Source organism: Oncorhynchus tshawytscha, linkage group LG07 (assembly GCF_018296145.1).
Source record: "Oncorhynchus tshawytscha isolate Ot180627B linkage group LG07, Otsh_v2.0, whole genome shotgun sequence".
Classification (NCBI taxonomy): Eukaryota; Metazoa; Chordata; class Actinopteri; order Salmoniformes; family Salmonidae; genus Oncorhynchus; species Oncorhynchus tshawytscha.
Window position 1 is genome coordinate 73,178,087 of NC_056435.1, and position 12,310 is coordinate 73,190,396.

Here is a 12,310-nt window from a genome sequence, read left to right on the forward strand (position 1 = left end):
GAGTGTTAGAACAGTAATTGTTGAAATACATGTTTCAACATTAAAACCTTACCCAGACACAAAATTACTGAAGTCCTTAAACTCAGTGCTGTCCATGACGATGTTGAGGTCAGTGATCGTCCTCACCAGGGTAGTATCCTCCTATGAGAAGGTCAAAGATGTCAGTTAGCTTTAAATGGGATCAATTACAACCAATCATATTACAATTATATGATACACTGAACTGATACTTATTCAACAAAAGCAGACTTTGGTCTAAAAGCATCTATAACCAGCAGTGTTAGACAGTTCTCCATTGGTTTGGTCTAAAAGCATCTATAAGCAGCAGTATTAGACAGTTCTCCATTGGTTTGGTCTAAAAGCATCTATAACCAGCAGTATTAGACAGTTCTCCATTGGTTTGGTCTAAAAGCATCTATAACCAGCAGTATTAGACAGTTCTCCATTGGTTTGGTCTAAAAGCATCTATAACCAGCAGTATTAGACAGTTCTCCATTGGTTTGGTCTAAAAGCATCTATAACCAGCAGTATTAGACAGTTCTCCATTGGTTTGGTCTAAAAGCATCTATAAGCAGCAGTATTAGACAGTTCTCCATTGGTTTGGTCTAAAAGCATCTATAAGCAGCAGTATTAGACAGTTCTCCATTGGTTTGGTCTAAAAGCATCTATAAGCAGCAGTATTAGACAGTTCTCCATTGGTTTGGTCTAAAAGCATCTATAACCAGCAGTATTAGACAGTTCTCCATTGGTTTGGTCTAAAAGCATCTATAAGCAGCAGTATTAGACAGTTCTCCATTGGTTTGGTCTAAAAGCATCTATAACCAGCAGTATTAGACAGTTCTCCATTTTTTTGGTCTAAAAGCATCTATAACCAGCAGTATTAGACAGTTCTCCATTGGTTTGGTCTAAAAGCATCTATAACCAGCAGTATTAGACAGTTCTCCATTGGTTTGGTATAAAAGCATCTATAACCATCAGTATTAGACAGTTCTCCATTGGTTTGTGTCTAAAAGCATCTATAACCAGCAGTATTAGACAGTTCTCCATTGGTTTGGTCTAAAAGCATCTATAACCAGCAGTATTAGACAGTTCTCCATTGGTTTGGTCTAAAAGCATCTATAACCAGCAGTATTAGACAGTTCTCCATTGGTTTGGTCTAAAAGCATCTATAACCAGCAGTATTAGACAGTTCTCCATTGGTTTGGTCTAAAAGCATCTATAACCAGCAGTATTAGACAGTTCTCCATTGGTTTGGTCTAAAAGCATCTATAACCAGCAGTATTAGACAGTTCTCCATTGGAAATCTAAACTTTATACTACTTGTTTTCCATTAAACAAGGGTTCTAGAATCCCTAAACCGAGGGGTGATATGTCTGTTTCCTGTGTTGACTACATGCCCTTGATTCAGTCTGCCATAAATATAGATCTACACTGCCCCCTGGTGTTGAAGACCGCAGACAACAGGCTCATCCATTCAACCATTGAAGATATATATATAGGCCTACATAATACAGGCAATTTTTGGACAATATTTCTGTCAATTAAAAATGGCCAAACCAGCAAATATCCACCCTTTCAAGCTCAAATACGATGGCCAGAGCTATGCCATGACGTTGCACAATGATTTAAGTCAATGGATGATGTATTTGGGCTTGACGTGACAAAATCAAAAGGCCCACTTTGTGAAAATCAGTGTGAATGCAGTGTCTTTTCCTATGATATGATGTACAAATTGTTATCAACCTACATTTCGTTTCAGGGCTGGCTGGGTATTTGAACGTTACCATCCACCAGCATGTCATTATTTATTCATCAGAAACAGCTTGGAAAGCTCTACCTCTTGGTGACTGAGATGAGCCAAACAGCCTTGTGTCTACTTGGCCTCCTGAGCCTGGGAGCTAATTCCAATACAGGGTAATTTTACAAAAAAAGGCTCAACAGTCTGAGGTCCTGAGCACTCTGGAGCAGGTTTTCATCAAGGATCTCACTGTACTTGGCTCCGTTCATCTTTCCCCTCGATCCTGACTAGTCTCGCAGTCCCTTCCTCTGAAAAACATACCCACAGAATGATGCTGCCACCACCATGCTTCACCGTAGGGATGGTGCCAAGTATCCTCCAGCCCGCTTGGCATTCAGGCCAAAGAGTTCAATCTTAGTTTCATCAGACCAGAGAATCTTGATTCTCATGGTCTGAGAGTCTTTTAGGTGCCTTTTGGCAAACTCCAAGCAGGCTGTCATGTGCCTTTTACTGAGGAGTGGCTTCCGTCTGGACACTCAACCATAAAGGCCTGATTGGTGGAGTGCTGCAGAGATGGATGTCCTTCTGGAAGGGTCTCCCATCTCCACAGAGGAACTCTGGAGCTCTGTCAGAGTGACCATCGGGTTCTTGGTCACCTCCCTGACCAAGGCCCTTCTCACATGATTGCTCAGTTTGGCCGGGCAGCCAGCTCTAGGAAGAGTCTTGGTGGTTCCAAACTTCTTCCATTTAAGAATGATGGAGGTCACTGTGTTCTTGGGGACCTTCAATGCTGCAGAAATATTTTGGTACCCTTCCCCAGATCTGTGCCTTGCCACAATCCTGTCTCTGAGCTCTACAGATAATTCCTTCAACCTCATGGCTTGGTTTCTGCTCTGACATGCACTGTCAACTGTGGGACCTTATATAGACAGGTGTGTGCCTTTCCAAATCATGTCCAATCAATTGAATTTTGAGTCTCATAGCAAAGGGTCTGAATACTTATGTAAATAAGGTATGTTTTTTTAATTATTTGTTTTATTTGCTCAAATGTCTAAAAACCTGTTTTTGCTTTGTCATTATGGGGTATTGTGTGTAGATTGATGAGAAATCTATTTTAGAATAAGGCTGTAACGTAACAAAATGTGGAAAAAGTCAAGGGGTCTGAATAGTTTCTGAAGGCATTTTATAAAATGATATAATTGTGTGCTATGATAGCATTTTGCAAACCCACTCCCCCAGTCCCCCCAAGATAAATGGCTTTGACCACAGAAGTTTTGCTTCACTACACGCTCCACTGCTTTGATTGGTGTAACGTTAGCTAGAAACCACAAGGGTCTGTCTAGATAATGAAAAGGCAAAAGAAAGTTCAAGGAACTTAGTTATATGTTATTTGTGGCGTGCATGATCACGAGCAAAGTCATTGTAGTCTGTCATTTCACTTCCCCTTGTGAGAACCATGAACACAGGCTGACTTGGCTCAGCTGTACCGCAGCCAAGACCTGCCAGCAGCCTACCTACCAAAAGGTTGCACCGTGTCTGCCAGCAGCCTACCTACCAAGGGTTGCACCGTGTCTGCCAGCAGCCTACCTACCCCTACCTACCAAAGGTTGCACCGTGTCTGCCAGCAGCCTACCTACCAAAGGTTGCACCGTGTCTGCCAGCAGCCTACCTACCAAAGGTTGCACCGTGTCTGCCAGCAGCCTACCTACCAAAAAGGTTGCACCGTGTCTGCCAGCAGCCTACCTACCAAAGGTTGCACCGTGTCTGCCAGCAGCCTACCTACCAAAGGTTGCATCGTGTCTGCCAGCAGCCTACCTACCAAAGGTTGCACCGTGTCTGCCAGCAGCCTACCTACCAAAGGTTGCACCGTGTCTGCCAGCAGCCTACCTACCAAAAGGTTGCACCGTGTCTGCCAGCAGCCTACCTACCAAAGGTTGCACCGTGTCTGCCAGCAGCCTACCTACCAAAAGGTTGCACCGCGTCCATTTCAATGTAGAAAATGCATATTAGTCATCTTTCAATCGTTATCCATATTACCAGAGCTTCATCTTATTCTTTCTAACTATTTCTATGGCGGATTCACGCCGCCCCCCCCGTGCACAAAACGAGGTCCACAAAGCCCTGACCCGAACCCATCGTCAGTTAAACTGCAGTTCCGAAGCAGAACTGTAGGAGCAGTCGAAGCTGTTATTTTAGACCGGAACCCTGGCCCTAAATGGGAGGTGAGGTCCTTTAAGGGGACCTCTTCTAGATGAATAGCACCCTCCAGAGGCAATAGTTCAGAATAGCCTTCTCAGACATTCTTCTCACCTGAACATCAGTGAGCTCAAACTCCACTTGGAAGTCTAAGAAGGAGCAGTGGCCCGTCAGCCTGTGTTGTTGCACCATCTTCTTGTTGCCTTAGAAGAGGGCAGAGGAAAAACATCAGATTATATCAAACTTTAACTCTTAATCTATTCATCTTTCTTCAATTCCTCACATCCTCTCTCCTCACCTCCTTGGCTCCTTCTCAAAACAGATTGGAGAAAGTCTGAGAGCTTTGGACCTTCTCCTCCAATACAGTTGAGACGGCAAGGAGATGAGGAATCGTGGAAAGATTAATTGAGATAGAGCCCTTATCTTTGTGTAGACCAGGGGAAGACAACCCTGTTCCTGGAGTGATGCCAATACTGCAGGGTTTTGTTCCAACTAGGCACCACGTCTGACCAACTGAGCTAACTGATCAGTTCAGCGATCGACTAAATTCAAACACACCTGGTTTTCCATGTTGGTTAAATCAAAAACACGAAGTGGATACGGCACTCCAGGATCATGGATGACCTACTCTTGGTCTCTGTCCAGTCAGTCTCCTACTGCACTGTTTCCCCGCTCCGGTCTTCCAGTACCCCCAACACTACATATTTTAATCTAACCCCTACCTAGTCCTTCCCCTAATCTAAACCCTACCCCTAGTCCCTCCCCTAATCTAAACCCTACCCTTAGTCCTTCCCCTAATCTAAACCCTACCTAGTCCTTCCCCTAACCCTAGTCGTAGACCTAGTCCTAACCCTAGTCATAGACCTAGTCCTACCCCTAGTCATAGACCTAGTCCTACCCCTAGTCATAGACCTAGTCCTACCCCTAGTCCTTCCCCTAACCCTAGTCGTAGACCTAGTCCTACCCCTAGTCATAGACCTAGTCCTAACCCTAGTCATAGACCTAACCCTAGTCGTAGACCTAGTCCTACCCCTAGTCATAGACCTAACCCTAGTCGTAGACCTAGTCCTACCCCTAGTCCTAGACCTAGTCCTACCCATAGTCCTAGTCCTACCCATAGTCCTAGTCCTAGTCCTACCCCTAGCCCTAGCTCTACCCCTAGTCCTACCCCTAACCCTAGTCCTAGTCCTACCCCTAGTCCTACCCCTGGTCCTACCCCTAACCCTAGTCCTACCCCTGGTCCTAGCCAAAGGAGTAGTTCTAAAGAATGACAGTTACCTTTCTCCACAGTCTTCACACAGCAGTTGACCAGAACGATTCCGTTTATCTTGGTCTGTCTGATGAGATCTTCCTCCATCTCCATTATCTCAGTCTTCAGGTGAGCTGTGATGTCTCTCTGACTTTTCCCCATCTCCTTCTCCTGATGTCCTGTCATGATCAACCTGTGTGTTGAGGAAACAACAACACCACCATAGATTAATTAACTGGTCCTGTGTGGCTCAGTTGGTAGAGCAACGCCAGCATTGTGGGTTCGATTCCCACGAGGGGGTTACGGAGTTACAGTTCATATAAGGAAATCAGTCAATTGAAATAGAGTCATTAGACCCTAATCTATGGATTTCACATGACTGGGAATACAGATATGCATCTGTTGGTCACAGATACCAGAAAACAGAAAAAGGTGGAGGTGTGGATCAAAACCAGTCAGTATCTGGTGTGACCATTTGCCTCATGCAGCGTGACACATCTCCTTCACATAGAGTTGTTCAGGCTTTTTGATTGTGGCCTGTGGAATGTTGTCCCACTCCTCTTTAATGGCTGTGGCAAAGTTACTGGATATTGGTGGGAACTGGAACACGCTGTCGTACACGTCGATACAGAGCATTCCAAACATGCTCAATGGGTGACATGTCTGGTGAGTATACAGGCCATGGGAGAACTGGGACATTTTCAGCTTCAAAATTGTATCTCTGTGCATTCAAGTTGCCATTGATAAAATGCAATTGTGTTCGTTGTCCGTAGCTTATGACATGTGGTCTGCAGGTTGTGAGGCCGGTTGGACGTACTGCCAAATTCTCTGAGGCGGCTTATGGTAAACAAATGAACATTCAAATCTATGGCAACAGCTCTAGTGGACATTCCTGCAGTCCGCATGCCAATTGCACGCTCCCTCTAATCTTGAGACATCTGTGGTATTGTGTTGTGTGACAAAAACTGCACATTTTAGAGTGGCATTTTAATTGTCCCCAGTACAAGGTGCACCTGTGTAATGACCATGGTTTTTAATTTTATTACACACATGTAATGATCATGCTGTTTAAATCAGCTTCTTGAAACATGGAACCAACATGTGGCGTTTGTATTTTTGTTCAGTTTAGTAAATCGGTATAGTACATACACATTGGTGGCACCTCCGCAGCAGTACGTACGATTGGCAGATTTGAGGCTAAATATATTCAACATGTTAGAACATTTAAATGGGGAAACTGTAAGTGTTCGTAGAGTGGCCCGGGAGGCTGTGATAGCCATCAACCACATGCCGCGTTCACACGCTGGTCGGAACTAGAAAACGTGTTCATTTCCAACATGCTCGGGGTGTTTTCACAAATAGCCCTCTTTAAAAAGGGGTTTTAGGCTGGGTTTCTGTATAGCACTTTGTGACATTGGCTGATGTAAAAAGGACTTTATAAATAAATGTGATTGATGGATTGAAACTGGTAAACATAACTCAGCTCTTTGTTTTGCCACTGACCCGGAGTCAGTCCTCCTTTAAAGAACCGATCTCAGTCCTCATTTAAAGAACAGCTCCCAGTCCTCCCGTAAAGAACCGATCCCAGTCCTCATTTAAATAACCGATCAGTCCTCTTTTAAAGAACAGCTCCCAGTCCTCCTTTAAAGAACTTTTTTTCTTTTAAAGAACAGCTCCCAGTCCTCCCGTAAAGAACCGATCCCAGTCCTCATTTAAATAACCGATCAGTCCTCTTTTAAAGAACAGCTCCCAGTCCTCCCGTAAAGAACCGATCTCAGTCCTCATTTAAATAACCGATCAGTCCTCTTTTAAAGAACAGCTCCCAGTCCTCCCGTAAAGAACCGATCTCAGTCCTCATTTAAAGAACAGCTCCCAGTCCTCCCGTAAAGAACCGATCTCAGTCCTCATTTAAAGAACAGCTCCCAGTCCTCCCGTAAAGAACCGATCCCAGTCCTCATTTAAAGAACAGCTCCCAGTCCTCCCGTAAAGAACCGATCTCAGTCCTCATTTAAAGAACAGCTCCCAGTCCTAATGTAAAGAACCGATCCCAGTCCTCCCGTAAAGAACCGATCCCAGTCCTCCCGTAAAGAACCGATCCCAGTCCTCCCGTAAAGAACCGATCCCAGTCCTCCCGTAAAGAACCGATCCCAGTCCTCCCGTAAAGAACCGATCCCAGTCCTCCCGTAAAGAACCGATCCCAGTCCTCCCGTAAAGAACTTACATTTTGGAAGCTAACCGATCCCAGTTAATAATTGTAAAGAAGATCCCAGTCCTCATGTTAATAGTAACAGAATAAATCAGAAGAATAACCAGATTCCCTGTAATTGAAAATTGTCCCAGTCCTCCCGTAAAGAACTTACATTTTGGAAGCTAATAGATTGCATTTAGTTAATAATTGTAATCAGAAGATACCAATAATATTTACATGTTAATAGTAACAGAATAAATAGCAGAAGAATAACTGCAGATTCAATAACGCTGTAATTGAAAATTGTCCACCCAATGTAGACTACTGGTGATTCTCACCAAATTTGATGTTTTATTCACAGTATTTAAATAAACCCAGAATAAACAGTTGATGAAGCTCTCTTAGCCTGTAGTTTAACATATTGCAAACAAATCATCTGAACAACAAAACTCCACACATTTTAGAATTTATGTGCATCCTAAGCAATCGCTAATCACCTGCACAGCATAATCTCTCTATTGGGGAACCAATGAGACGAGGGGAAACAGTGTTACAGTAGTCTAGTGTGAGGGGTTGTGTCAGTAGTCTAGTGTGAGGGGTTGTGTCAGTAGTCTAGTGTGAGGGGTTGTGTCAGTAGTCTAGTGTGAGGGGCTGTGTCAGTAGTCTAGTGTGAGGGGCTGTGTCAGTAGTCTAGTGTGAGGGGCTGTGTCAGTAGTCTAGTGTGAGGGGCTGTGTCAGTAGTCTAGTGTGAGGGGCTGTGTCAGTAGTCTAGTGTGAGGGGTTATGTCAGTAGTCTAGTGTGAGGGGTTATAACAGTAATCTAGTGTGAGGGGGGTTGTGTCAGTAGTCTAGTGTGAGGGGTTATATCAGTAGTCTAGTGTGAGGGGTTATGTCAGTAGTCTAGTGTGAGGGGTTATGTCAGTAGTCTAGTGTGAGGGGTTATGTCAGTAGTCTAGTGTGAGGTGTTATGTCAGTAGTCTAGTGTGAGGGGTTATAACAGTAGTCTAGTGTGAGGGGGTTATGTCAGTAGTCTAGTGTGAGGGGTTATGTCAGGGGAGACAGTGTGTCAGTAGTCTGGTGTGAGGTGCAGGAATAATGACAAGTGAACCTGGGGAGCTTTGTGTTCATATTGACTTTAAAAAAAGGGAACTGGACTGAGGAATTCAAGCGAACCACCTCTCGAGATGGTCTCAGTTTGGTTCACTTCGGGGGCTCTTTTCAGGGGTCTGAGTTCCCATAACCCCTCACACTAGACAAGTTGTTTTGTATTACTTTTTTAAATCAGCAAACGCCACTGAGTTCACCCTAACTGGTTATAGTTGAACACGTGTCGCGTTCAACGAATCAGCAAATCAGAAATGTCAACGTTTCCTAGTTCCGACTAGCATGTGACCACGGCACGACCCTTTACCGGCTGCAGAGCTCTGTTTCACTACAGATTTGCTTCGATCTCCTACGGTTTGGAGAAAAATAGGCTTGGAGCTCATAGGACTCGTGGATCAGGCTGAAAACATGTTACCACTGTGATTATTATTATTTGACCATGCTGGTCATCTATGAACATTTGAACATCTTGGCCATGTTCGGTTATAATCTCCTGTTGGTCATCTATGAACATTTGAACATCTTGGCCATGTTCGGTTATAATCTCCTGTTGGTCATCTATGAACATTTGAACATCTTGGCCATGTTCGGTTATAATCTCCTGTTGGTCATCTATGAACATTTGAACATCTTGGCCATGTTCTGTTATAATCTCCACCCGGCACAGCCAGAAGAGGACTGGCCACCCCTCATAGCCTGGTTCCTCTCTAGGTTTCTTCCTAGGTTTTGGCCTTTCTAGGGAGTTTTTCCTAGCCACCGTGCTTCTACACCTGCATTGCTTGCTGTTTGGGGGTTTTAGGCTGGGTTTCTGTACAGCACTTTGTGACATCAGCTGACGTAAGAAGGGCTTTATAAATACATTTGATTGATTGATAACTAATGTCCACCCAGCATCATTTTCTATTTTTACTAATGACCTGCCACTGGCATTAAACAAAGCATGTGTGTCCATGTATGCTGATGATTCAACCATATACACATCAGCAACCACAGCTAATGTAGTCACTGAAACCCTTAACAAAGAGTTGCAGTCTGTTTTGGAATGGGTGGCCAGTAATAAACTGGTCCTGAACATCTCTAAAACTAAGAGCATTGTATTTGGTACAAGTTCTAGACCTCAGCTGAATCTGGTAATGAATGGTGAGGCTGTTGAACAAGTTGAGGAGACTAAATTACTTGGCGTTACCTTAGATTGTAAACTGTCATGATCAAAACATATTGATTCAATGGTTGTAAAGATGGAGAGAGGTCTGTCCTTTAAAGAGATGCTCTGCTTTTATGACACCACACTCCACTAAGCAAGTCCTGCAGGCTCTAGTTCTGTCTAATCTTGATTATTGTCCAGTCATATGGTCCAGTGCTGCTAAGAAAGACCTAGTTAAGCTGCAGCCCAGAACAGAGAGGCACATCTTGCTCTTAGTTGTAATCAGAGGGCTGATATAAATACTATGCATCCCAGTCTCTCTTGGCTAAGAGTTGAGGAGAGGCTGACTTCTTGTTTTTATAAGAAACATTAATGGTGTTGGAAATTCCAAATTGTTTGCATAGTCAACTTATACACATACGTACCAAACATGCCACCAGGGATCTTTTTAGCCCCGAGGTCCAGAACAAATTCAAGGAAACATACAGTATTATACAGAGCCATGAGTGCACGGCACTCCTTTCCATCTTATACAGTGCAAGTGAACAGCAAACCTGGTTTAAAACTACAATGTGACCTACTGGTTGTGTGTGTGTACTGACATGTGACCTACTGGTTGTGTGTGTGTACTGACATGTGACCTACTGGTTGTGTGTGTGTACTGACATGTGACCTACTGGTTGTGTGTGTGTACTGACATGTGACCTACTGGTTGTGTGTGTGTACTGACATGTGACCTACTGGTTGTGTGTGTGTACTGACATGTGACCTACTGGTTGTGTGTGTGTACTGACATGTGACCTACTGGTTGTGTGTGTGTACTGACATGTGACCTACTGGTTGTGTGTGTGTACTGACATGTGACCTACTGGTTGTGTGTGTGTACTGACATGTGACCTACTGGTTGTGTGTGTGTACTGACATGTGACCTACTGGTTGTGTGTGTGTACTGACATGTGACCTACTGGTTGTGTGTGTGTACTGACATGTGACCTACTGGTTGTGTGTACTGACATGTGACCTACTGGTTGTGTGTACTGACCTGTGACCTACTGGTTGTGTGTACTGACCTGTGACCTACTGGTTGTGTGTACTGACCTGTGACCTACTGGTTGTGTGTACTGACATGTATGTGGAACTGATAGATGCGCACACACACACTACCTGTTCATGTTTTTAAATGTATGTAAATGGTCAAGTATTTTGTCTGCGATGTCTTATTCGTTATGTGTCGGACCCCAGTAAGACAAGCTGTCCCCATTTGCATCGGCTAATGGGGATCCTAATAAATGAAATAATTTGATCTCCTAAATCTGCGTTTCACAAATTCTGGGGACGGATGCACATTTTGGCTTTTGCCATACCACTGTACACAGCTAATTCAGATTAAATCAACTCATTATGAAACGTAAATCAATTGAAATACAGCAAAAACAACTGAAAAGTGCACCCCTTGGGGTCCCCCGGACCAGTGGTGTAAAGTACTTTAAGTAAAAATACTTAAAAGTACTACTTAAGTATTTTTGGGGGGAGTATATGTACTTTACTAGTTTTATGTTTGACAACTTTACTTCGATACATTCCTAAAGAAAATAATGTACTTTTTACTCCATACATTTTCCCTGACACCCAAAGTACTCGTTACATTCTGAATGCTTAGCAGGAAATGGTCAAAACTGGACGTGCTTATCAAGAAAACACATAAGTCATCCCTACTGCCTCTGATCTGGAGGACTCACTAAACAGAGAACATCCCTGGTCATCCCTACTGCCTCTGATCTGGAGGACTCACTAAACAGAGAACATCCCTGGTCATCCCTACTGCCTCTGATCTGGAGGACTCACTAAACAGAGAACATCCCTGGTCATCCCTACTGCCTCTGATCTGGAGGACTCACTAAACAGAGAACATCCCTGGTCATCCCTACTGCCTCTGATCTGGAGGGCTCACTAAACAGAGAACATCCCTGGTCGTCCCCTACTGCCTCTGATCTGGAGGACTCACTAAACAGAGAACATCCCTGGTCATCCCTACTGCCTCTGATCTGGAGGACTCACTAAACAGAGAACATCCCTGGTCATCCCTACTGCCTCTGATCTGGTGGACTCACTAAACAGAGAACATCCCTGGTCATCCCTACTGCCTCTGATCTGGAGGACTCACTAAACACAAATGCATCTTTTGTAAATGATGTCTGAGTGTTGGAGTGTGCCCCTGGCTATCCGTACATTTTTAAAACAAGAAAATGGTGCCATCTCCTTTGCTCAATAAGGAATTTTCAATGACTTAAACTTTTACTATAAGTATATTTTATCAATTACATTTACTTTTGATACTTAAGTATATTTAAATATACTATATATTTAAAACCCAAATACTTACTGAAGTAGTATTTTACTGGGTGACTTTTACTTGAGACATTTTCTCTTAAGGTATCTTTACTTTTACTCAAGTATGACAATTGCGTACTTTTTCCACCAAAGCCCCACCAAAGTTTTATAAATTCTGTCCTAATTTCAACTCACAGAGCATCTTGCATGCGTCCTCCTGCGAGGTTCATAGCGATCTCTCGTTCATTCTTGTCCTGTTGGCCTTGCAGTGCTGCAATCTCTTCTTGGAGTGCTTTGATTTGAGCCTCGTAAACATTTTCCAGATTCTTCTTCATTCTGCAAAGAAATCAAAGGGTTTTT

The 12,310-nt window shown here is 43.6% G+C and overlaps 1 protein-coding gene across 2 annotated transcripts in view; it reads right to left on the reverse strand.

Annotated features, from left to right (window-relative positions):
- LOC112255097 (centromere protein P) overlaps positions 1 to 12,310 on the reverse strand; it is a 158,696-nt gene that overhangs the window by 145,907 nt on the left and 479 nt on the right. For both annotated transcript variants that reach the window (XM_042324925.1, XM_042324926.1), the window contains exons 2-5: positions 12,146 to 12,286; positions 5,213 to 5,376; positions 4,049 to 4,137; positions 53 to 141 (exon numbers count right to left, since the gene is read on the reverse strand). In XM_042324925.1, the coding sequence (XP_042180859.1) occupies positions 53 to 141; positions 4,049 to 4,137; positions 5,213 to 5,376; positions 12,146 to 12,285 (482 nt within the window). In that variant the 5' untranslated portion in view covers position 12,286. The remainder of the gene's footprint in view (positions 1 to 52; positions 142 to 4,048; positions 4,138 to 5,212; positions 5,377 to 12,145; positions 12,287 to 12,310) is intronic.